General features: G+C 45.6%; 1 protein-coding gene across 4 annotated transcripts; it reads right to left on the bottom strand.

Annotated features, from left to right (window-relative positions):
- Positions 1 to 1,374: 1,374 nt before the first annotated feature.
- LOC111848885 (mitogen-activated protein kinase kinase kinase 5) lies at positions 1,375 to 24,512 on the bottom strand. Of its 4 annotated transcripts, XM_072716259.1 has the most exons (29): positions 24,373 to 24,512; positions 23,536 to 23,876; positions 23,186 to 23,325; positions 22,075 to 22,262; positions 21,768 to 21,936; positions 21,392 to 21,498; positions 20,893 to 21,063; positions 20,228 to 20,340; positions 18,101 to 18,260; positions 17,144 to 17,294; positions 16,348 to 16,455; positions 16,012 to 16,061; positions 15,397 to 15,492; positions 14,240 to 14,327; positions 13,638 to 13,771; positions 13,172 to 13,299; positions 12,629 to 12,765; positions 10,997 to 11,102; positions 10,745 to 10,902; positions 10,092 to 10,317; positions 9,619 to 9,766; positions 8,592 to 8,751; positions 7,884 to 8,069; positions 6,322 to 6,427; positions 6,014 to 6,218; positions 4,949 to 5,067; positions 3,443 to 3,546; positions 3,105 to 3,181; positions 1,375 to 2,764 (listed from the first exon to the last, which is right to left on the bottom strand). In XM_072716259.1, the coding sequence occupies exons 2-29, from the start codon at positions 23,831 to 23,833 to the stop codon at positions 2,671 to 2,673; spliced, it is 3,927 nt and encodes a 1,308-aa protein (XP_072572360.1). In that variant the 5' UTR covers positions 23,834 to 23,876; positions 24,373 to 24,512; the 3' UTR covers positions 1,375 to 2,670. The 4 variants fall into 4 exon arrangements, with proteins under 4 accessions (XP_072572360.1, XP_072572359.1, XP_072572361.1 ...); XM_072716258.1 differs by lacking the exon at positions 24,373 to 24,512 and having other exon boundaries at positions 23,536 to 24,338; XM_072716260.1 differs by lacking the exon at positions 24,373 to 24,512 and having other exon boundaries at positions 16,348 to 16,452; positions 23,536 to 24,338.
- Positions 24,513 to 25,107: the final 595 nt, after the last annotated feature.

Below are 25,107 nucleotides of genomic sequence, written 5' to 3'. Positions count from 1 at the left end.
CACACACCTCCCACTGCAGTGACTGGCTGTCAGCTGTGGTACGGGGCGTGGGGGGGCGGTGGTTCTCTCTGAATCTCTGAACATACCAAGTAGGTGAACATGCCGGTGGAACCCAGATGCACATTAATATGATCAGAGGGCCAGTGATTTTTGTCGATGGTGGCGATTGGTCCAGATGCAAAAGTAGAGGACAAATCGCAATTCAGGGCTATCCCATAATATACAGGATGGGAGAGCAAGGCATTAGAGGTCACCTGGAGTAACCTGAACTCGTTGCTGTATTAGGACACAGGTTGGCCTTTCTGACAGTCACGCATGTGACAGGCAAATACACAAATCCCTCATGGCTGAACTGAACGCCCCTTGTTTGCTTAAGATTATGACCTGCAGTTTCTGTGTAACCACATGATTGTGTTTTGATTGAAAATCTTATTGCAAGACAAGTAAATGGATCATTTGTTAAAGATGGTGCTTAGTCCTAAACTGCCAGATAAACATGCAGTTTAAACTCACTGACTAGTTCTAAATGTAAATTAAATCATAAATAATTTTTCCATAAAACAGAATGAGGTGGGCTTTGTTCATTTCACCAAGGACACAGAATGCGTACTATAATTCTCCTGCTCCCTCTACTGGTGAATTTGAGGACCTGCACAAACACTGACCTCATTTCAAAAGCAGGCAGATCAAAGGAGTGAAGGTGACTTATCACCCAACCAGCATAAAAGCAAAAAAAAAAAAGTTTTGTTCAGAATCAAAGGATAGCTTGTTATACATTCCTGTACAGCACAGCACAGACCCAGCAGCCCTTAAACGATCACCAGCAAAACTTAGGAACATGCGATTCAGTTTCCTTTGGCTGTATAAACAAAGTGACATTGCCTCTGGACACCGTTTGATATGTATGCAGTGATAAGTACGATGATGCAACCCAGAGGAAACCGAATAGTGAGAGACACTAGTCTCCAGTCCGCAAACCAACCCTGCCCCATCTCAGCGGTCTACATCTCGGGCAGACAACTAACAGGAAGGTCAACACCCGTTTCCAAGGTGATGTCAACAGTATAACAACAGAAGGGGGGCAGCACGTGTGGAATGTTCTGTACCAGAACTCACACGGGTCATTTCTTCCATCAGAGAGGCAGAACGAGAGGAAGAGAGAGACAGAGAAAAACAGAAAGCAAAGAAAGAGGGAGCGGCAGACAAACTGAGAAAAAGAGAGGAAGAGAATAACAGATGCCAGTTTATGTTCAGAAAAATATTGAGAAAATAAGAACAACAGTATAATGATCAGTCCCACAGGAGATGGACCCCCAGCCCCCGCTATGGTTGGAGCTTCCCCGCTGTGTCATGGAGGCAATAAAGACAACAAGCCACTTTGTAGCGCCTGCACTAACGTTATTTATTGAATCCACTTTTAATGGACTCCGTTTGTTTTGTTTATCTGGCAAGATATTCCTTTAGTTTGAAAATGATTCAACAATGGCTACAAACTTAAAATTTAAAGTATTGTCATGAATTAAAAGACAGATGAATGATATCAGAGATGCAATATAAAGTTGCACATTTTGAGAGTATTGTTCCCTCACCAGACAAATGTTACCAATTTCAAGTTCAATTTCAATGAAATACCTAAGACTTATTAAAATTCATATTTGAAAAGAGTAAAATATAAGTTAAATTGGTTTTCCCCTGAACAGTTTGTTGTGTGACCATCAGAACAGTGACACACTTAAATAAAATACACAAGGCACCCAGTAATTTAGCCTTGATATCGAGACTTAATAGATAAACATAATAAATAGTGAGAAAGCCGACTGCATGATTTCTGGATTCTGGCAGTCACACCACAGTCATCTCAAAGCTCTTTAACATGAAAACTGAACTGATCCTGTGCCCCTAATTATATGCATTAAATATTCAGTTTACTGTTGCATATGTTTACCATAAGCAATACACTTCTGTCCATTTTGTTAATGAACCACGCCGTCGTGTGAGACCTCCTCAGCCCCCAGCAGGATGGGCACCGTTTTGACCCGCCCCTTTAATGACTGAAGACCGTCAGCCGCTCAGTAGACACAGGGACTGAAACGCAGTACCGTAAGAGGCAGGCCTCTCCTTGGACTAAGCATTAATCTCTGGTGTAGTGCAAGAATTCCGCAGCTCTGTGCTGCAGTGACACGTTCCTTAGCAGTGGTGCAGGTCTCCAGTGTTGGCTCTGGTTACATGTAGCTTTTGCCTAAAACAGCAAAACGACGAATCGCCCAGAGTGGGGCGGCGCTCAGTGATGATGTCACGCATACTCAGTCCTAGTCTGTACACACTTTCTACACTGTCCCAGATGACATGCAATACAGACACATCTATATATACATACTATGAAATATTTCACAGTTTATATCATGGCCCCGTATTTACAGTTAAGACTTAACACCTTAAATAAGCTTTAAATAAAACCCGCATTGTTCTGTGATCCAGAACAGAGCCGCTGACCTACGACTCGGACTCCACTAATATCCATCTCCAGGGTAGGTGAGATACCATGTTTGTGTCCTACAGCTATATTTGGGAGAAAAACATAACTGTCTGCTACTATAAGAACTTGGATCGGCGTCCAAGATGATTCAGGCAGCAGGAAGCCAGATCTCTCCAAGCTCCACAGCGCCGACGTCACCGGAAGGCCTCCTCACGCTCGTGTCCGTGGCTGTTGGTTAAGTTCCTGTGGGCCACGATGGCATTCCAAAGCCGGCAAACCATGCCCCCCCTGTGGAGAAAATGGCACCATCAACTAACGGATCTCAGGCTGCTTCATGTCCCTGCATCACATTGTGACAGTGGCTGCCTGGGGAATCCCGCAGAAAACACGCATCCAGTCCGAGGACACGCCATTCCCAAATCTGCGGGACACAGGGAATTTCTCTCCGTTCTCAAGAAACGCTGGGCAGCTTTCATGCGCAAAACCTCCGGTAACATTTTGTTCAGCATCCCAGGTGGAAATAATAGGACTCTTTATTTTAACCATATTATAACCATTGAAAAATGACACCAACAGCAGCTCAGCGCTTCAGTGGGGACCGTGACAGTGCAGATTTACGACGGCTCACCTAATCTTGCAGTACTTCAGATCGTCCCTGGAGGCAGCCTGCAGCAGGAGTTCCAGAGTGAACTGGTGCACAAGCAGCTGAAATCCAGAGATCACCCAACAGTTAGACGATGACTCAGCTGTCCTGCCTTTGTGTTAGTCCTCGATAATCCTTTACTCCACTACTCACTGTGTACACATCGACACAGACACAAACCTACACACACGCATGCACATACACATGCATGGACGCATGCACACACACACACACACACACACACACACATAATACATACAGACATGCATGCACACCTACATGCACGCACACATGCATATACATGCACATGCACACACACTTACAATTTCTATGGTGTTTTCATCCACCGGTACGTTTCTCAACCAGCGTATAAGCGACAAAGCCTCAGGGTCTGGCACTTCGACATGGTGAGAGGGACACACGGTTTCTGAGAAGGGAGGGAAGAGGAGGGATTATTGAGGAACTGACAACATTGTGCCAGCATGCAGAGCTTTGTGTGTGTGTGTGTATTAGGTTTATATTACATTGTGGGGACCAAATATCCCCCACAATGTGATAAAAGCCTGTTGTTTTAACACTGTGGGGACCATTTTTCAGATCTGTAAATGCGATCAAAAATCTAAAAATGCCAAAGGTCTCGTATTTTGTTTGGTTACATATGATTAAGGTTATGGCTGGGTAGGGGTTAAGGTCGTCATGTTGGGATTAGAGTTTTCCCCATAGAAATGAATAGAGAGTCCCCACAAAGATATAATTACTCACCTGTGTGTGTGTGTGTGTGTGTGTTTGAAGCTCTGCCTGAGGCAGCTTTTAACTGAGTGAAGTTTAAACTGGGCTCATCAAATGCAGCCGCTGCCATAACCCAATTAATGATTCCCCTGGAAACAGCACGTGGTCGATCTCCCGACAATCAGACCAGGAAAAGGGTGTAAGGGAGGGCAGTGTGGACTGAGGACACCTGGGGGGGGGAGGGGGGGGTAAGCACCGAATGAAGCAAAAAACAAACATCCAAGGTTTTGGTATGAATTTGCCCAGTGGTAAAACGCAAAAATTGCCAGAAACAAGTCAGACTAAAAACTCAACGAACAAGAGAGGGTGTGGGAATTACAGAAACACGGGATTGAAAACCAGAATGTGAAAGTTAAGCAGCCTGTGTGAATATGGCTGCGACATGAATGTCAAGACGCAGCAGGGACTGGGTTTCAGAAAGCGGGGCTGCTGTCTGGGCAGGGCGCATGGGGAGCACGCAGGGGGGGCAGGCAGCTCAGAGTGGGCCTTCCCAGGATGCCTGAACCATCCTCACCCACATGCGGGCTGCAAATCGGCCACAGCAACCCCAATAAATCACGCTTTTCTCACTGCTGAGTCAGAGAAAGTCAGATGCCTAAATAAAAACCGGTTTAGGTCTGTTGCTAAGGGACCAGCGATTAAACGCCAAAGGCTCCAGCATGTAATTAAGCGGCTACGTTTCACTGGGAACGACAAACTGCTATTACTGCCTCGGTCTCCATTCTCATTGTTCGCCGTGGTTACACTCTGTACTACGCAGGGAGCAGAATCACCGGCCTTATGCAAGGAAGATAGCTGCGACTTTGAGAAACAGCTAGCAGGAGAAACTTCTGGGCATGAGTGTAAGCTTGTTTATTGGCCTGCTGGCTTGGAAACGGCAGGTTTTTTCTTTGTTGTGCAGTTGAAGTGGCCTAAAGTGGCTTTGTTTCTATAGGTCAGACAGAATAATTATAAAATTAATAGCCGTCAGTTTTATGAGGAAAACTGCAGGATATTCATCGTTAGTTCTTGAAACAAAAACTGCACAGAGTCAGCCTCACCTGTAGGGGTGCAATTTCCCCTAGTTTTGAAGTCCAGAATAATTTCCTGTTTCTCCTGCAACATGTCCATCAGTAGCTTCTGATATTCCTCCTCCTTTTCTCTCAGCTCAGTCAGCAGCCTGAAAACAGGGCTCATGGTATGAGTGAAGGGGGAACTGACCAGAAACTCATCAAACCTTCCTGTATTTCAAAATACTCATCAAAAACTCATCAAACCTTCCCATATTGTGGGCAGTGGTGGCTTAATGGGTAGGGAAGCGCACTTGTAATTGAAAGATTGCAGGTTTGAATCCCCGACCAGCAAGGCACCACTGAGGTACCCTGAGCAAGATACCAGCCCCAAGCGCTGCTCCCCGGGCACCGAATTAGCTGCCCCCTGTTATGTCACATATGGGTTAAATATGCAGAGGACACATTTCTTTGTTGTGCACTGTGTGCTGTGGTGTGTTAACAATGACAATTAATCACTACATTCTAAAAAATTCGAAAATTTGTACAGCCAAACCACAACACTGCCCTCTACTGGCCATACAAACAAACATGCTCGCTTACATATTGTAAACATCTGAATTTTAAGCATAATGATAATCAATGTCTTTTTGCTCTGCATGAAGCACTGAAGTTATTTCATACATATTGCGCCCTAATTGTCGCAGCACTATTACTAAAAACCGTTTGCTCTACACTGTGAGAAGAAAAAGGACCAATTTGTACCTCTGAAGGTACGATTACTTGTTAATGAGGATGTACCCTCAAGGTTGTGCCAACTGTACCTTAGCTGCAGGTGAAGGTAATTTAAGGTACAGAAATTGACAGGAATATTTTTGTGCAGTTGGGGGTACATCAATGTTGCTTGTACCTTGGGGTACAAAACAGTACTAGGGATGTACCCTTTTTCTGACAGTGTAGACTGCAAAGTGCATTTAACATCAATCGAGTATCTACACCACGACTCAAAAGTTTAAACTGTGTGTCGCATGTAGATCAGAAGTGGTGCAGTGGGCTCAGCGTTTTGGCACAGAAGTGGGTCAAGTCTTTATGACCCTGGGTAATCCAGGCAGGTACCTTTTCGTGTCTTGGCGAATCTGTCGCAGCGTCTCAGTGAGAGTGATATGGTAGCTGCTAATGTCAGGCAAGCTGGGCGTAGGCTGCTCTGAGTTCGACGCTTCCCACGGGGTGACTGGTGCAGCTTCCCGCTTCTTCTTGCTGGGGCTGCTCTCCAGCTCCCCATCGCCCGCCTCCTCCGTATCGTCCAGCTGCAGCTGCAGTTCTGGAGCAGGCAAGACATTACTTGTCAATCAACATTAACGCCCAAGAATTGGCTGGTCGGGTCAGTGTGGGTGGACCCTGGGGGTGTCGAGGGCGGCCCCTACCTGGCAGGAGGATCACGATTGCGTCCTGCACGGCTTGTCTCAGCAGGTTGTCCAGGGCAAACATCCAATGAGGTTTAACCTGCTGCTGTTTCAGAACCTTCCTCACCTAAAACAGTGAAGCAGAGACAATCTAAACTATGGCTCTGGTTATGGTGCTATAATTATGTGCTTAGCTTTTAAAAATGCATTGTAGTGACTTAGGGGATATGGCGATTCAAATAAATATTGACTCATTCTATTCCTCTTCATAGAAGGTCAGATTGGAAGCATGAGGATCTCGCCGATATCTTCTGCGCAGTGATATGATTGGTGTGTGGAGTTTGGTAGAAGAAAATACTTCATACATTAAACTGCTCACTACAAAGTCTGTGGATTGCCTTGAGTAACTGGGTCATGATTTCTAGTAAGAGCAGGGGTGTTCCTAGCTATTGAAAAGATCAGCAGCTAAGTCAGATTTATCTGACGCCTGAGTTTTTTTTTTTTTGAAGGAAGATTGGCATCGGGGCTAAAATACTCAGGGCTACAGTCCCTAGGGATGACGACCAAGAGACATTTCAACTGCATTTTTCTGGCACGTTAATCACCACAGAAAGAAAGCCATTCAGTCCCATTACATTCAAGAGAAGCCTGACATTTCTGTGGCCGATATCCCCAAAACTAAACAACTCCCAGCAGAACAACGTAGATGGACAGACAGCACCAAAGCTCCTGTAAAACACACCTTTTTCAGTTTTCGGGTGAACTGCTCCTTTAACGTAGGTCCTCAGCTACTCTGCAGTATCATTTAAATATTGTCAAAACCTCAGTCAAGACCAATCAATGAAGCGGGCATCTGGTAAAACACGGCCGTAGCCTGTAGGCTGTAAACCCCAACGGCTGGACGCAGATGAGTCCAGATCGTCACACTTAGCAGACGATTTCATGGCTCATTACACACTTAATGGTGAGGAAATCTGCTTCCCGCTCACCTCTCACACTCGTCACACGAGGGCCCGTCAACTGCTGCAGACGGCCCTAACCAGGTACTCGTGTTCACTCGACTGAACATTTCCCAATTCTGACAGTGTGCGTGACCAATATTCCAGTCATCCTAACTATCATGATTCTAATATGAGCTATGTAATAAATATTATTTCTGTCACAGCTTTGGGCATACACCCCTAATTACATGACATCTTTGACGCACAAGGTGACGTCAAAGTACAAACCATATTTCTTCTTCCACATACATCCATATTTACATTTACATTTCCAGTTATATATATTTTACCTAACTGTTTGACCTATATCCTATTACCTTTGTGTTTCTCTGCAGAAAATACACAAGTGAGCATCTCATTGCACTCAGTACTTGTACTGGTACAGATGACAATGAACCTTTTGAATCCCATTAAATCTTTAGACTGTAATCTTTAGACTTTTGTTATTCCCATGCTACAGGGCTCATGTTACAGTATGGGGGGGGGGGGGGTTTGGTTACACGCCCTCCTCATAGAGACACGGTTAGACGTAGACCCTTGACCCCAATGGGCAGCCATAGGTGATACTCTGCCATAACCCACCGCGTCCTGGAAGCCAAAGAGCATTGCCTGCACACTGTTCTGAGACACTGCCGCCGCTAGCAGGCTGGAGCGCAGCTTCTTGAGGCAGCTGTTCAGCTTGGTCCGGTCCGGTTGGTGCACGTGTTCCCGGAGGCAGCAGATCAGGTCCGTGATGTGCTGCTTGGAAGGGGCATGACCCTCCGGATGCTGAGACAGAGCCATGGAACGGGGCCAGTCGTTAAACATCTACCGAAACATACCGTACCAGGGCGTGGTGATGGGTTATTCTGGGGTTAATTTAATTCAAAGACGAATGGAATGACTCATGTCAATGCCATCTTAAAATCACCTAGACAACAGGTCATGTGACTAGACACTTTTTGCAGGTAGTCTGTGTAGATTTTTAGCCTCTGCAACACCGAAACAGCCAGTGGCATCAAGGCACCATACAAGCAGGGCTGCATTTTTCATTGTGGGGTGTGTGCGCGCCGGGAAAGATTTTAGTATTCTTTTAAGGTGAGGGGTTAACCTTACACTTAGCCAATGATGTTTTTTGAACTGTTGAGTGACATGCGAGGGGGCCAATCAGCTTTCCGCTGGGGCCGGCGCCCCCAAGGCCCTGCCCATGCATAAGTCCCCATGCATACGTGTCCCTGAAGCACTGTGCACCCTGTGACTGACTGACAGCCCTGCCAGTGAGAGTTGTTATGGTTACGGCTGCTGACCTACCTGGGGCAGCATCTCCTGGATGTTGCTCACCACGGTGTTGATGTTCTCGCACAGGATGGAGTTCAGCGTGGTTCTCCGCTCGCTTACTTTCCTCAAGAGAAACAGGCCCAGGTTTTCCCCTGTCGTGAATGGGCTGATGTCCGATGTGTCGTCTGGGATTCTGCCAACAGGACAAATTTACGTCCAAGACTGATTTTTTTTATGCTGGTCTGACAAAAAGCACACTCCTAACTCTGGGCAGTTAACGTGTGCTGAGTAGCTGTCCTCCAGTATATCACAAAGGTGCTAATAGCACATTCAGACGAGCGGCGTCATTGCAATAAGACACGGTCTGGCTCCACATTGTGGGTTCTCCTGTGTCCATCACTACACAATCTGCGGGCACCTTTCAGAAATAACCGCAGTTTCTGTGACTGATATTACTCTCCTTTGACCCAGTGGTAAAGTTACGTTTCCTTATCAGTTACAATTAAACACCATAAAGCTGCAATGTCATTGGTCTTGCTGTAGGGAGGAATCCAATCAACGGCAATAAAAGCGGATAAAATCAGGACACGGCCAGCCAGTCAGCACATAAAGGACGCAGCTGGCTGTCCTCGGCACACATCCTTTTCCCAAAGGAAGCTCAGAACAAAAAGAGAGCCTGCAGTTTACAATAAAATCAAAATACAAAGGAAATCTCTGCTTAAACAAACCAACAAACCAAAACCAGATAAATGCTATTCTACCTGCCGGACCTCGGACTGAATTATCAGTTATCTTGAAACTCTGGGACTGTAACCAGCATGGTAAAGCCTGAATTACAAAAGGCACCTATTTGCTATCACCGTGTCCCATGAGTAGCTCAGATAAGGCACACTGGCTCAAGGAATTGAACTGTGGCCTCATGGCTCCGAGGGGTGCGGGTTCGAGTCCCAGCTCGCCTCTGAGAGCGTGAAGTGTTGTGACTTTCCTCCGCAACCCAGAATGTGATTAGATGGGGTTAGATTACAAATGGGTGATGTGTGTGATTCTGTCATCTGCTTACGATAAGAAGCTGTCCAACCCCTGCTTCTTCGGGCAGGTGGGCATGACCCTCCTCAGGTCCAAAGAGTTGCCCAAGTCCAACTTTGGTGCCAGGCTGCAGTCCTCAGCTTGCTCAGAGGTGGGCATGGAATGACTGCGATGGAGTTCACCTATAGGGGGCAATGGTGTTAAGGAATCCTTGCCACAAACACGTTGAAGAGAGGACCGTGGCCCCAAAGTGAATCACTTTGTTGAGCGTTAGATAAGTAGTTAAAATAAGGGGATAGAAGGAGGAGCAGAAGGTTGGCATGAAATAGGGGTATCAGCAGGAAGGGGAATTAACTGTTCATTTAGGGGGAAATTCTGGAATTGCTGGACCCAAGTTAGGTTTGTCAAGGTACAAAGCCCCTGAGGTGACAGCAGCTTTGCTACTCAGTATGTCGCTTTACTGTAAAGTCAGTCACATGGGCAGCCTGCCACCCGCAGCAAACGCACCTGGGGAATACGCCCGCGCGACCCTGGCGGGGTTCTCAATCGGGGGCATGATGCCCACAGGCTTGACCTTCTTCTTCCGCCCGTTCAGCTTGAGGAAGATGTCCTGCAGCAGCCTGGAGGCAGTGGCCCTCTTGTCGGGGTCGGGTTCGAAACAGCACATTATGAAGGTCTTTGCTGCCTCGGACATGCTCTCTGGAACGGTGGGGTGGGTCTTAAACATGCCCACCTAGACCGCAGGCAGGGGGGGGATCGTACCAAATATAAGTAACATTTACATTAACTGCACCTTCATAATGCATTCATTACGCATTCATAGAACATTCAGTGCACCTTCATAATGCATTCATTACGCATTCATAGAACATTCATAAGCAGCATGTAAGTAAACCTTAACATGTTAACATACCACAACAGCTTTAATACACATTGATAAACATTATACAATTACATGATTATAATGATTATTAATTTTACACATCCATAAAGTTTATTTATCCTTGTATAACAGACAAGCATTTGGAAGTTAGGTTGGATAGATCATCATGCTCAACTTGCCAAAGAAGGATGAAATCTTTATTCTTGTATCTGTTAACTACACCAAGGCGTGTTTATATATGACAGGAAGAGCAGAAGATTTGACCTCTGACCCTAACCTTAAACATGGCTGCCTGGGGGTTGCCCAGCTCATGGAAGGGGGTCTTCCCCGTGGCCATCTCGATAATGGTACAGCCCAGGGACCAGATATCGGCGGGCTTCCCATAACCTCGGGGGCCCAGGTCAATGATTTCCGGGGCCATGTACTGCAGGGTGCCTGGGTGGAGTCGGGTCAGATGGGTGTCAGAACGACAGTGGAGATAAACACACCCCTTCCCAAAAGGTCATGGGTTGGTCCGGTCATCATTTACCAGTGAACGTCTCCGTACAGGGGTTGATGCCGGCCAGCCTCTTAGACGTGCCAAAGTCCGAGATCTTCAGCACCCCGCTGTAAGTGTTGATGAGCACGTTGTCCCCCTGATGGTAGGACAGACATTAAGACCCTGACCCACATCGTTTACACCTGTCACTATGTTACAGACAGTGAACTCAGTTCTACACAGATTGTTTATTAAGTTTATTTTCTCCACAACTACCTGTAACACAAATACTGATATTTGGATCCTGCGTATTTGCTCTTAATTAAATATGACGCAGTCTTCCACATCTTTCAGAGAAGGAAATTCTGACTCACTCTGACTCAGTCAAAATTGTGTTCTGTAAATATATTGTTTAAATTATCACACATTGACAACGTCAGGGTGTTAATCTTACTACAGATATTTACTTGATGAGTTGTTTACAGGATGACAGCTAGCTTGGTGACTACAAATGTAACTTAATCATACGTACGTCAGTAAATCTACACGGTGAATGGCATCTGATTGTCAGGGTCAGTGCCTATCCGACCCTGGCCTATGTGTTTTATCCCCATTTGACCCCGCAGGTGGGGGGGCATCCCCCCCCGTCTCCTAGCCTTTCAGCCCTAGTGTATTCCCCTTACTTCCTGGACCACCACATAGCTCAATGGGTTGTATGTGTGGTTCTGAGACTATAACTCCTCTGGCCATGGGTTTGCGACCAGCCTCATCTGTTTATTTGTATTTATTGGTTATAGTCAGCTAACCCCACCTGCTGCTTGCTGCCCTGTCTCTCTGTGGATTGGTCATACTGTTCCTGCTCCTGCACATACGTTACTCTGCTTGGCTTCCTAGTCCTGTTCCCTATTCAGCTCACTTCTCTAGCTGTGTTACTTTGTGGTCTCTTTTAGATTATTCTTACGGTCCCCTGTTTGTTATTGACCCCATGTGGTCTTTATTTGTGGTCTACTCCTTTGTGTCTTGGAGCCATGAGTGGACCGCCGCCCTTTTCCCACCGGCACCATGCCCTGTCGTAGCTACACCCTTGTGCAAATTAGGTGAAGTAAGTTTGACATGTCAACATTTCAATATAAAATATGACCTGCTCGGCTTTTTAGTACCATTCGGATGAGATCCTGAGCAGTCTCTGATGATCTTGGGGTCTCAGTATCATGTCTGAATTAACGCTTGAATAATCTTATCTTTTGTGGAACAGCCCATTCCACAAAGGCGTTGTTTGCTTGACTGACCATAGATTCTCTATAGGCTTTAAATCTAGAGAGATTCCAGGCCAGTGAAATACCTTGATTTTCTTTTTGTTGATGAAATTCCTCACCATTTTGGACATATGGCACGGAGCCAGATCATGCTGAAAGATGCCTGACCCGTCAGGAAATGTAACAATGATGAAATTTCACACATACGATGATGTAACCCCAACCCACTGAAAAAGTGTCTAATGAAGGCTTTCCGGAATGAAAATGAAAATCAGACTGTTAAAACATTACTACTTGTTTCAATTAATTTGCACAAGGCTGCATATTGCTTTGGATAATACAATTTAATATGCGAATAATTTAGCAGTTAACCAGTTGTTTACAAAGGCCAGTCTGTTTCCAAGTCGTTACTTCCCAGATTTTGTACCTTGATGTCTCTGTGAACGATCTGGTTGTCATGGAGATACTTGAGCCCATCCAGGATCTGTTTGGTGTAGAATACTATGGTAGCTTCATTGCCTTTCAGTGGTCCCCACTTGGACCTCAGGAGAGAAGACAGGCTTCCTGCATGGAGAGAGCGGCATGTAGAGACGTGAGGGTTCAAAAGGACGCATTGCCTGTCCTTGCTGCGCTCCAGAACATCACTTCTCCTGTCCTGCATGCAGACTCTTGCCCTACATGGCCTGTCTTCCTGTAAACAGGGTATGCAGCGCAGCCGCCTACAGCTTCCTGGAACTCACATCCAAGTCATTTTGCAATCTGTCTGGGATTCCCGCCTCGGGGAATGGATGAGGGCGCTCGTTCGACGTCAAACAGGAAGAAGCAATTTAAAAAAGAGAGAAAAAAAAATGTCCTTTGACTGCAAATGTGAAATGTGGAAGCATGAAAGAGACAGACTGGTGGATCCAGTTGTGCTTCCCAAGCAGACCGTTAAGGTCAGACTGGGGGCGTGGTGAGCGGGGCAGGCTACCTCCAGGAACTTCCTCCATGAAGATCTTGATGTAGCCCCCCTGGCTGATGGAGCCCAGGTACTGGACGATGTTGCGGTGTTTCAGCCGCTTGTGCAGGCCGATCTCTTCATGGAGCGGCTGGGAATACCTGAGACGGGGCAGAGGGCGAGTGGAACATTAGAGCGCGATCGCAGAAGGGCAGCGGCTGCATGATGTGGAGCCAGTGCCAAAAACAGCAAGGAGACTGGAATTGGGACTTATCTCTGCGGCCGTATATAAACCAGCTGTGCAAATAATCTATTATTCCTGTAAACATGGCATCTGAGAATCTAAACAGTCATCGATCCTCCAACAGCAACTGCAACCACCACATTACGACCACATGGCTTTTTCTCCCCCCAGAATCTCATGCAGCTGCATGACAAATCACAGTGACACGGACGGAAGTGCAGGGAGTCCGGGGCGGCAGGGAGCATATTTACGCACATGGAATGCTTCTCTGGAATCTCCTTGATGGCGATGCGAACTTGGTTGCTGGTGTCTTTTCCAGCGTAGACGACTCCATAGGTCCCCTTCCCCAGGATGACCCTGTCGCCGCTCTCATTTTTTTCGTACTCAAACTGTGGGATTGACAAAGACATTTGACACCATTTATTGCAGAGCCCCACACATCACACAATAATAAAACATTTTAGTAATGCGTTCCCTCATTTAGTTAAATCTTAAAATGTGGCCATAATTCAATTAAAATGAGAGAACTAATAACTAAAATGTAGCCATGTTGCAATATCTTGTTCCCACGATATATTAAAAAGTAGCCACAATATATGTCATTTTTATCATTATGTCATGAATGGGGCTTTGTAATTTTACAGACTGGATTAAAAGAAACCAGAAACGTATGTCTTTTACACCCATTTTACAGGATAAACTCAAAACCATGTAGAACGATTGGAAAAAAAAGCCAACTCGATTGCACCAATAGTGGGGCACAAGGGTGTTGATCAATCGCCATAGAGATGAGAAGTGACCCCTGACCCACTGTAGGATTTGTGCCCCTCAGGGCATCCAAACTCTGAGTGACTCACATCTAGAACCGCCCCACAGGAGTCCAGGCCCGATTCTTCCAGTGGAAGTTCAGTTTGCTGGATTAAAGAATTCACCAGCTCACAGAACCTGGAGGAGAACAGAAAAAATAAGCCCAGCAATCTGTTAGCTGTAAGCATGGGTAAGCGTGCTTACGAACCCTCCTATTGCTCTGGCCATAGTCCAGTTAGTCTCACACAATTTGAGCATGTTATCTTAACTGCACCAACCGAACTTCATTTTAACTGGTCTGCAGATGAGTGGGTAAACCTAGGAAGTCTGGGTCCATCAGCCCAGCGTGTGGGACCTTAGCCTTTTACTGACTCTGTGTGACTTCGAAATTTTACTGACTAAGGCCACACAGAACACACAGTCTCTTAGGACAGTGTTTCTTAACCCAATCCTTGGGGACCCCCAAACAGCCCATGTTTTTGCTTCCTCCCAGCTCCGTGCCAGACAGTCCACATTTTCGCTCCCTCCCAGACAGTGCACATTTTCGCTCCCTCCCAGCTCCCTGCCAGACAGTGCACATTTTCGCTCCCTCCCAGCTCCCTGCCAGACAGTGCACATTTTCGCTTCCTCCCAGCTCCCTGCCAGACAGTGCACATTTTCACTTCCTCCCAGCTCCCTGCCAGACAGTCCACATTTTCGCTCCCTCCCAGCTCCCTGCCAGACAGTGCACATTTTAACTCCCAAGTTTTAGTTGCCTTGCTGTGCAGTGGAATCCAGAGGGTTAAATGCAGTTGTGAACCATTCCAATGAATAAGAACGTTCACGTGGGAGACGTACACCAGAATTCAGCCTCACAAAACGAGGGAGCCTTCAATATGTCTTCTGCCTACAAGGCGCAGGCAGGACAGGAAATATCAGCAATCGCAGCAGGCAAATGGAGAGTGTGATTGAGACAATTATGAAACGGGTTTTCTTTCAAAATAGCTCAGACTTTCTGATAATATCACTCTCAGGAAGGAGACGAGTCAGTTCAGCGTGATTTAATCCAACGCTTGCAACACCACCAAAAGAGGAAACAAGAAAAAATGTCAGAGAAAAAGGGCTGCTGAACGAGTAAACGGCTGACAGATTCACACACCCATGTGCCTGTTTGAATTGGTTTTTGTTGGCAGTCCTGCAGAGACAGCTGCCTCGGTCGGGCCCATACCTTTTGCAGTGCAGCTCGCTTGGGAAGTACAGCTGGAAGTCATCCGAGTTGTAGAGGACGTAGAGGAAGCAGCATCGACCGTCGAATTTGGAAACACTGTACAAAAGATGAGTCCAATGAGGGGCGAACAAACGGAGGAAGGGACAATGAAAACGATCATTCATGCTTAACATATGAAATATTATTCACTATTTTTAAAATCTTGTGTACGTGGGGTTATTATGGTTATATTGTCCTCAGGGTTCCCAAACTGTTTAATGGTTAATCATTTAATCAAATATAGGTACTAGTTGGCATAAACCACATTCAGTTATCAATTACTTGATCGTTCAGTTGCCATGGTGACAAACATAACCACGACTGGCTGACTTACTGGGTAAAACAGGAGTTTATGTACACCTGTCAAACTTGATGCAGTTTTAATACTTGAGAAATCTGAATTTTGGAAAGGGACTCTGATTTACTTGCACTCCCTCAGAGTCCTAAGAGCCCCCCCTCCCCCCCCCCGGTAAGCAGTACCCACATGATTGGGGGGGGGTGTTGATTTCAGCAGGCAGGTGTGCACACAGAGATGCAGACACACTCCCTCGCAGGAGATAGACGCTCATGACATACCTCACACCCCGGATCGCAGATGCTGGGAAGGTCCACTGGTGCAGACCTTTCTGGGAAAAGCATGACATGAGAAACATCAGACTGGGTGCAGCTGGGGGCAGAACTGCAAGCAGCTACCGCAAGCGAAAAATTCCTGAGGAGCGAATAATAGTTTCTGTGTTTTGTGATAATCAAGGTGATCACTTTTTTCCCCCAGTGGCTTTTAAGCAATCACGTGCAGTGAGTCCTAACAGCAGACGCATCAGCCCATAATCACAACAAACGAGTTGTGGCACTGCTCACAGGAACAACAGTTCCAGGGCAGGGGTGTGAACTGGGGTGTCAGTGCCAATGTACCTTCTCTGTGGTAACATGCCTCAGTTGAACGGTTCTGCTGTCGTCATCCTCGCTGACGCTCACCATGCTGGGCTGGAACACTTTTGTGGGTTCGAGGATGAGAACCTGCTGGACGTGAATATAGGCGGTAGGTCCGGAACTCGCTCCCATGGAAACTTCCACTCACAAACCGCCAAAGAGCTTCAGAGAAGCTACGCTCAGTCCGGCTGGACTCCTTGTACTAAAGCCAACTGTCCTACAGGGCCTTTCATTCTTTTTCCATGTATTTTTATTCCTCATAATTGTTGCAAAGCCAAAGGCCTCACAGTGCATTCAAGTCCTGGAGAAAAGACAGTCTAATAGCCTTAATCTCCAGCCCTGAAAAGCATATAAACCACCTCCATGCATCCCATCTCTGAAGGAGTAAAACTGTGCAGCCATCTGCTTTTATTATTATTATTTTAATTGCATATACACCATCACTGTGCAACACTGTCGCTACAGACCGCTGCCTGAGGTTTGCTTCTGTGGAAGCCCGAGACACACACACACACACCGCTCATTCATTTCTATGGGAAAAATGCTAACCCTAACTATGACAACCTTAACCCCTACCCTGCCCTAACCATAAACATAAGTAACCTAACAAAATACAAGAGTTTTTGCATTTTCAGTTTTTTCATAGCAGTCACCGATTTTTCTAAAATAGAGTTTTCCCTTATGGGGACCAGGAAACTGCCCATAAGGATAGTTATACCCGCTCACACACACACACACACACACACACACGGTGTGGAGGGACACTCAGAGGCCTCACCTGGCAGCAGGGGGGGCACACTGTCGGCTTGCAGGCCTGAAGGAGCAACTCCATCCAAAAGTTGACCAGCTCGTGGGGGGGAGGCTTTGTGGTGTGACATTTGACAAAGTTTCGGTAGATGATGTAGGTCTCCATCACCGACGCCACATACCTGAGGAAGGAGAAACACCTGCAGGCTCAGCAGGGCTGTAGCAGAACCTTCCAGCGACTGATCTTCAGCTCAGCCTGGGAAAAACCCCATTCCTTGAATTGTTCTTCAGGCTTGATATCACAGCAGCTTCCCAGAATCTTATTCACATCTTTAAAAATGACTGAATTTCACAATACCAAGCATCATCACTCTAAGCATGGCTGTGGAATGTGACATTAATGCTTTTTAAGAGCAACAATGTGTCAGTAATCTTTACGGTTTCCTTAGGCTAAGGCCCTGAGCAGTAACATTAACATGACGTGGACAGGAACTGGTGGGTGCAGGTAATTATAACCCTGACCAGTTAACGCTGACAGCAGTAAATTTTCAGCTCTTTTAAAGCAGTGGTGGTAAATTCAGCAGGATCTAGATCTTTGTCCATGTTCAGATGATCATAATCACATAGCCGGCAGAGTAATCAAGTAACTGTTAAGCGTTAGGATAAAACCCTCTAAACTGACCAGTGCTGGATAGTTCAGGTCCAAAAGCTAAAAATCCAGACCAAGATTTTGTTTCAACCAACCACTTAAGATCCAACCAACGGGAAGCGGGATAACTAAACTGGTGGTTAGCAGTGTACAGAAATCCCACCCGAGACTCTCATTTTTGCAAAAACATTGATTATCAGGCAGGGAGCTGGGAGGGAGCAAAAATGTGGACCGGCTGTGGGTCCCCGAGGACCGGGTTGAGAAAAACTATTCTAAAATGAATCTCAGTGGTTGATTAACGGATGCATAGACAGATGGTAAATCTGTCATAAATCTTACCACATGGGAGCATTTAGCTTATACAGCTTCTCCGATGCCTCCAAAACCTTCTTGTGCTCATTGACGAGCAGGTTGGCCCCCAGGTAAAAGCCCACGTCCCAGTAGTCCTGCATCTTCTCCAGGCTCCCCTTTCTCCCCAGGAGGCTGCTCAAGGTGACCCCTGTGCACACAGCACCAGCAAAAACACGCCTCAGTTTTCCTCCACGCAAACAGAAAGACTCCCTCATTCATAGCCAGGCTTAAGCCAGGGCTATTCACGCCAAGTAACGCCATCGCAAATTAATCTCGAGATTTTATTTACCTGTTCTTGGGCTAGTTAAGACAGATAAAACACAACGGACAGCATAATACGCCAACTAATCACCACTTAAGCAAGTAAGTACAGTTTATTTATATAGCACCTATAGACACAAAGTGCTTTACATATTAAAGCACTTTGGTTGGACCAGTACATAAATTTATAAAAACGAGGTTAAAACTAATAAAAACAAGGCAGAGTCACAAAAATGCCCAGATACGTACCAGTACTGAAGAGCAGGGGTAAAATAGGCATGATAAACGTACACTAATACAAGATGCTGGCTAAAGTCCGAGTTAAATGAGTTTTTAACACACATTTAAACTTGTCAACAGAGCCTGTAAACTGCAGGGATACTAGAAGAGCCTTTCAAAGTTAAGGTTGGATAGGTATAATCCACATGAATCGCATATTTTTGCAATCAAGAGAATGTACTCAATCCAGTCATCCAAGTTGCAACATTGGTTACTAAAATATTCCAGGTGTGCATAATGAGGCATAACATTTTCCATGAAAAGCACCCTAATAATTCATAAAACGACCATATTATTCACATTTGACAGAAAACAAAGCGCATCCTTCTGGAAAACAATATTTACTTTATGATTTGTTTATTTCATTATAAGCCTATAAATAAAGGAATAGAAAAAGACTCAAACATGGGTTGGAGTTCTACTAGAAATAACAACAAAAGCAGCAATCTATTAATTAGCAAGACAATTACTTGAAATTTTAAAAATATTTGTTCCAAAAAGTTTGTATATGTATGCTTGATGTCGAGCTCTGTCAAAACAGTTGAAAGAGAACGCACCAAACGTGTAATTGGAATACCTGCCACATGTAAACACAATGACGTGCTACAGTGCTGGTTTGTTGTTTGAGGCTAACATGTCAACTGAAAGTTTCCTTCTTAAATTTCACTTTACCGATCATAGCGTATACAGGCAAAAAGAAACAATACCGATAAACATTCAGCATTAGACTCTAAAACTGTTATGTCTGTGTTTATCCAGTGGATCATAAACTAAACAATGCTTTTCTTTTTCAACTCCTTTCAGATGTTATGAAGTAATAAATAAAAAAATCTAAAAATATAAAACCATGCATTGCTTTCTATCAGACACAGAAAGGCCCATAAGGAAACGCCTGCATTCCTACATCATAGAGACTCTAATCCACACATTTATGAGATTAGATTTGTAGTGCCTGCGAATTTTTATATTAGATGAGACTAAAAATTGAGAATACAATATGCGCAAGTCGTTTTTCCTCATAAGAAGGATGATATCAAGACTGTGTCAGCATTTACACATCAAATTATGGCATATCTGAGTAGCCCAGAATCAAATCAAAACCATAAAGCATATGTGGCTAACTCATGTACATACAATGTAAGAAGCCTAAAATCAAAGGGATAGAAACACGCTCAAAAATGGATATGGTTCAAGGGGTTAACACAGTACTGTGACTGGGTGTAAAACGTCCTGCTTCAAAGTTCAAATGCAACCAATAAGGTGTGTCTGACCTGAAAAAACGTTACATTTGTACATAAGCATTTATATTGAACTTTTAAGGATATAACGTCCATGGTTCAAATTATGCTGTGACACAAATTTTAGGCCATACTACCTAGACCCAAGATGGTGCCTATGCTCCACATTTCACAGTGTGTTACGTAGCCTCAAACATAGTACCATAGTACTATGGTCTAGCCCTGCCTCGGTCTTGGTCTTGTCTCCGTCTCGATACACTCTGGTCTTGGTGATAATTTGGTCTCAGTTTAGGTGGCCTTGACTACATCACTAGCCCGGTGCTGCCAGAAGACTCACCGATTTTCCGCATCTCCACAGAAGTCTCATATTTGTGGCCCGCCGCCATCAGCAGAACCACGCAGTTGATGCCCGAGTGTAACGTTGGCTCTGTTTCAAAGGCCTTGCCGTACCTAGAGCAGAAGGAGCAGGAAATCCGACGTCAGGAACATGTCAGATGGGAGTACTGAGGATCTTACATAAAAGGCGTCACTAAGTGTCAATCTGAAGCTGACTAGACTAATATTCTTATAGACTAGATATAAGAATATTAAAAATGCACGCAGAATAAAATATAAAGCATATACAATAATGAAGGTAAACGTGAAAACTGCTGTAACCTTGACCAGGATAACCAGTTGGATAATGAAGAATAAACAATAACACATTGTAAAAAATGAGTCAGCATGCATCTGCGGAAGTAAGAAAACCCTGCCTAGCTGGATTCCTGCTAGGTTTTAGTAGGGCTTATATAATTATTTAGTTGTATTGAATTTTACCTATTTATGCAAGTGCATATTTTACTGGTGCAATTCTGGTTAATGAAGGGTCTACCATAAGGTACCCACTGGAATCACCTACAGGTGCTGTGCTCTCATCCATATCCATTACGCTCAGTGTCACCGTAACCCTTGAGGAATTTATTCCAGTGGGGTCTTAGCTTGGGCTCTCCGCGCCCTTCTCACCAGTAGCAGGCCTGGTCTCGCGCCCGCGGGTCGCTGAGGTTAGAGCTCAAGAAGACGTCCTTGTAGATGCGGCCGCAGAGGCAGTAGACGTCCGATGGTACCCGATCCCCAGACTCCACTATGGGGATGATGATGGACAAGGCCTTGTCACGGTCACCTGGGGCGTTTCTCCTGCTCGCAGCAAAAACAAAAAAAAAACAAACCAATTTGGTGACCCAGATTCATTAATCACTGCAGGCTGCCTGTAGATTAACACTTTGGGTTTGCTGAATGACATTCCACGCAATGTAATACTAGTAAGAATGTATAAACAAAAACCAATTCATAATAACACAATTACACAGCAACAGAGAAACACTGAATTAACTTGACGAGGCACCAGGCTGAATCGTTGGTGAATCGTCAACACTCTGAGTGACTCTCACTGAACAGGGCCGAGTCTGTTGACTGGATTCTGAGGGCCGTATTATAGGGTGCCGGCAAATTCAGGAGCAGGTACCTGTTCAGTGCAAATATATAATGGAACTTGATGTTCTGCTGCGTGGCCACTGCACAGGTGGGGAGCTGCGTCAGTGTCTCCACCAGGCTAATGACGCCGCCGTAGTCCTGGAGTAGATACCGTGTATGTCAGGCTGCATGACTGATTAGTCAGGCGAACAATAGAGAGGCAGAACATGCCATAGCAACATGAGAGGTTCCAGTTACTGCCTGGATGGATGTGATACGTCAATATTCTCTCAGGCGATACAGAAAAAGAAGGCAGAACTCATGCCGGTATATCTCCACCTGCCAACCGTTTTTTTGAGGGGATGCCCCTCCCAGTTTCTTCGCTTTTGTTGTCATTGATGGCTCAGCAGGGTGGGACACCCCCTCACCTGGATATCACGGTAACACAGCAGCAGGTTCATGATGATGTCTGGGCTAAGCTGCTCCATCGTGTCCAGTCGCTTCTGGATCTGGCCCAGTTCGTGGCTCAGGTCGGGGCCACTGAACCTCTCACGGGCCGTCCGGATCTCCTGCCGGATCTTCTCCTGAGAGTACTCGCTGCGGGGAGGATGAGGTGCTCTAGTGTCAAGTTGATCAGACCTAATCGCTTCCCCCCTCCCCAACTGGTGGTAGGTGTGCAGGGGGACGTCAACCCTGGCAAAACAGCGTGGTAGCAGGCCCCAGGACTGGACCCACCTGTGGTGGATCTGGACGTTCTCCAAGAGCTGGATGAACTTCTCCACCAGTGGGGTGAGCAAGGGCTCCAGCTTGATCCTAGGGATCAGCAGCTCCTTGATGCCCGCTGCTGTGCCAGCCTCACAGGTGAAAGCCTTGCCTTGGGGTGACACCAGGTACTGGATAAAGGTGTAGGTCCCGCATCCTTCCTGCAGGACAACACCCACACATAGCTGTCAAAACATGGCTCCAGTAACAACAAATCAGTTAAAACCAAAACAAAGAATATCAGCTGATAATGTTTTACAAGCAGATAATGTTTTGGTCCATGCATGACCACACATGGGACAAGGGAGGTGGATAATGTTTTAGTCCCACACCAAAATGAAGATCAATTAAACACCACATCTCTGACAGCCTAAGATTTCTACACGGTACAGTTTGTTCTCTTCGTTTCTGTTTGCTACTCCACCCAAGACAGTCACCCAGAATTCTACATAGTCAAACAGCACAATAAACATTTATGTGTTGAAGAATAGGCGATGACTTCATTCGGCATTGTTTTAGCACTGCACGCGACTTTAAAAGTCACCTCCTGCTTATAGATCCAAATTTCGCGTCGGTCTTCGGATTTGCTGATAAGAATTCCGCAGTATGTCGGTTATCAGGTCATATTTTCAGGAACAGGGCCTAAGTACTACTAAAATGAGCAACCTACAGCAAAGCGATTTTCCAGGAAACCGCCGTCGGGAACATGTCGTCATACAAAGTGGATAGGAATACTCACATTTAGCAGACATAGTCATGACGCTTTTAGCAGACGATTTTGTTCGCTTTATTCGAGTGAGGCAAACAGCACCTTACAAACATGGCTGTCAAGCAGTCAGCGGGGCATAAATACCCACACACAAGTGTGAGCAATATTGGAGTAAGAACTACACATCATCTCCCACAAAGCAAGAATCTGCTATTCAGTCAACCGAAAGTGCAAAAATGAAACGGCTCGTTGCCAACACTGAAGAAAGCAGAAGGAATCAAATATATGAGAGGTTCAGAAATGCATGGAGAGTCAATAGTAAGAGCGGAGATTAAGTAAAGTTTTCAGGTGATTGAATATACATTAGATCTGTACCCTCAGAGTGAGCAGATCGCCCCCCTGCTCGCTGCAGTACAGGATGACGTTGTTGGTCATTTGGAAGCTCTCCCTCACGCCCAGGTGGTAGAAGAGAGACTGCTGACAAGAAGAGTCGCTCATCTCCACCACGGCCACGTCTGAAAGGCGAAAACCAAACCATTACCAGCCCGATCGTTCACCTGGATCAGGTCCGCGAAAGGCGAGAAAGTGAATTTCACAAGGAATCAAAGTTATTTGGATGCTTAAATTAGCTGCAATGTGGTGCGTGTGTGTTTCCACCCGCACAGCGCTGTCTTCTTAGATTACAAGACCTTCTGCCTATACATGGGCTCCCTGTCCGTACTTGCCTGAGTTGTAGAATGTGTCCAGGACATCCGGAATGCTCAGCACGACTTTATCCAAAGGGACACTTTTCAAGGAAGCGTGCGCTTCTTCGCAGGCTTTCTGCAGGCATGCCAGCGCTACGTCCACACCGGTCTCGGGCAACGACGCACGGGGGACCACGTAGACGACGGTGACATTTCTGGTCCGGCTATTTGTGGAGCTGATGATCACGTCCTTGTTGGATAGATCCACCTTTGAGTTCTGCCACATGCTTCCAGCCGGCAACTCGAGCTCTCTTTTTCCGCGGTCCGCCGTGGCCATTCTCACATCGTGCAGCACAGCTGCCTGCCCACACGAATGAAACCTAAAGTATAAAATGATCACCTTCCGTGCTTGACCATGTTATCCCAGATTCCTAAGCTGGCGCGTGTCCCGAGGACGTCCGGGGATGCGCCGCCCACGGGAAACGCCTCCGAGCTCCGTGCGACATCTGCCGCCTCCAAACACACCTTTCCCACCGCAAAATGGGACCGGGACAGATCAACACGTGCATATATGCAAACAAGTAGTGTTTTATAAATGTAATACCGCCAAGGCACAAAGCGATATTTATTTTTTTAGTTATTTCAAAAACGCGCACAACGGAAAAAAGAAACCCTTAAACAAATTCTGGTTGCCTAATCACCGTCAGCCAGTGATTAAAAAAGCCTATAATATATCTGGTTTTATTATGTTAAGGACGCTTTCCATTTGTACCGTTTCTAAAATCGTGCGCTTTGGGATTAAACGGTCGCAAAAGTGTAACAAACTTCGGCGGGAAGTACAGCATTTACACAAAAAAATATGTGGGACCAACTTACAGAACCACGCCCGTATTTTCATAGAGAAAGGAATCGTGCCCTTTTTTTCTAATTTCTACTGCGGCGTTTAAGTCTCCAAACTTTTCCCATCAGTTTTACGCCAGAAGATGTAAATTTTGACACGAGTGTCCCCCAGTGGCTGCTTGCCGCCATATCCTACAAGATAAGTAGGATTCCAGTAAAGTCACGCATCCGCCTTTCAGATGGTTATCCAATAGGGGATCGCAAAGGGGAATTCAGCGACGTCAATTCACATTCATGATTTTTGATCGTGAAGGACCTCAAGAACACACAAACTCAACATACAGGTCAGAGTCAGGTACATACTACCATGAAATTACTCAACTACTCATGCTGCTATAAAAAGATCTGAGTCACTGGGATAAACAACTAAGATCTGTGATACTCCGATCCTTCCTGACTCCTTCAAAAGCTGTTTCCATGACTGGTTTGTTCCAGCCCTATAGAGACTCAGATGACCACAGCTGCAGAGTGTTACAGCACTAAGGCAACTAAGCTATTTTGAGTAATAACCATTTTGCATAACCGGTTAAGATTGCTAGGTGGTTTATTTTAACTAGTGTGGAAACACTTGAACTGAATGTTAAGGGTGAGGTTGAGCATTTTTAGAATGTCATATTAACATGAAGATGGCACACGCGTACAACCCCATTTCCAAAAAGAAAAAGGTTGGAACACCATATAAAACATAATTAAGCACAGAATGCAATGATT

Source organism: Paramormyrops kingsleyae, chromosome 9, assembly GCF_048594095.1.
Source record: "Paramormyrops kingsleyae isolate MSU_618 chromosome 9, PKINGS_0.4, whole genome shotgun sequence".
NCBI lineage: Eukaryota > Metazoa > Chordata > Actinopteri > Osteoglossiformes > Mormyridae > Paramormyrops > Paramormyrops kingsleyae.
Note: the sequence above shows the minus strand (reverse complement) of the source record. Positions and strands in the feature narration are given on the sequence as shown.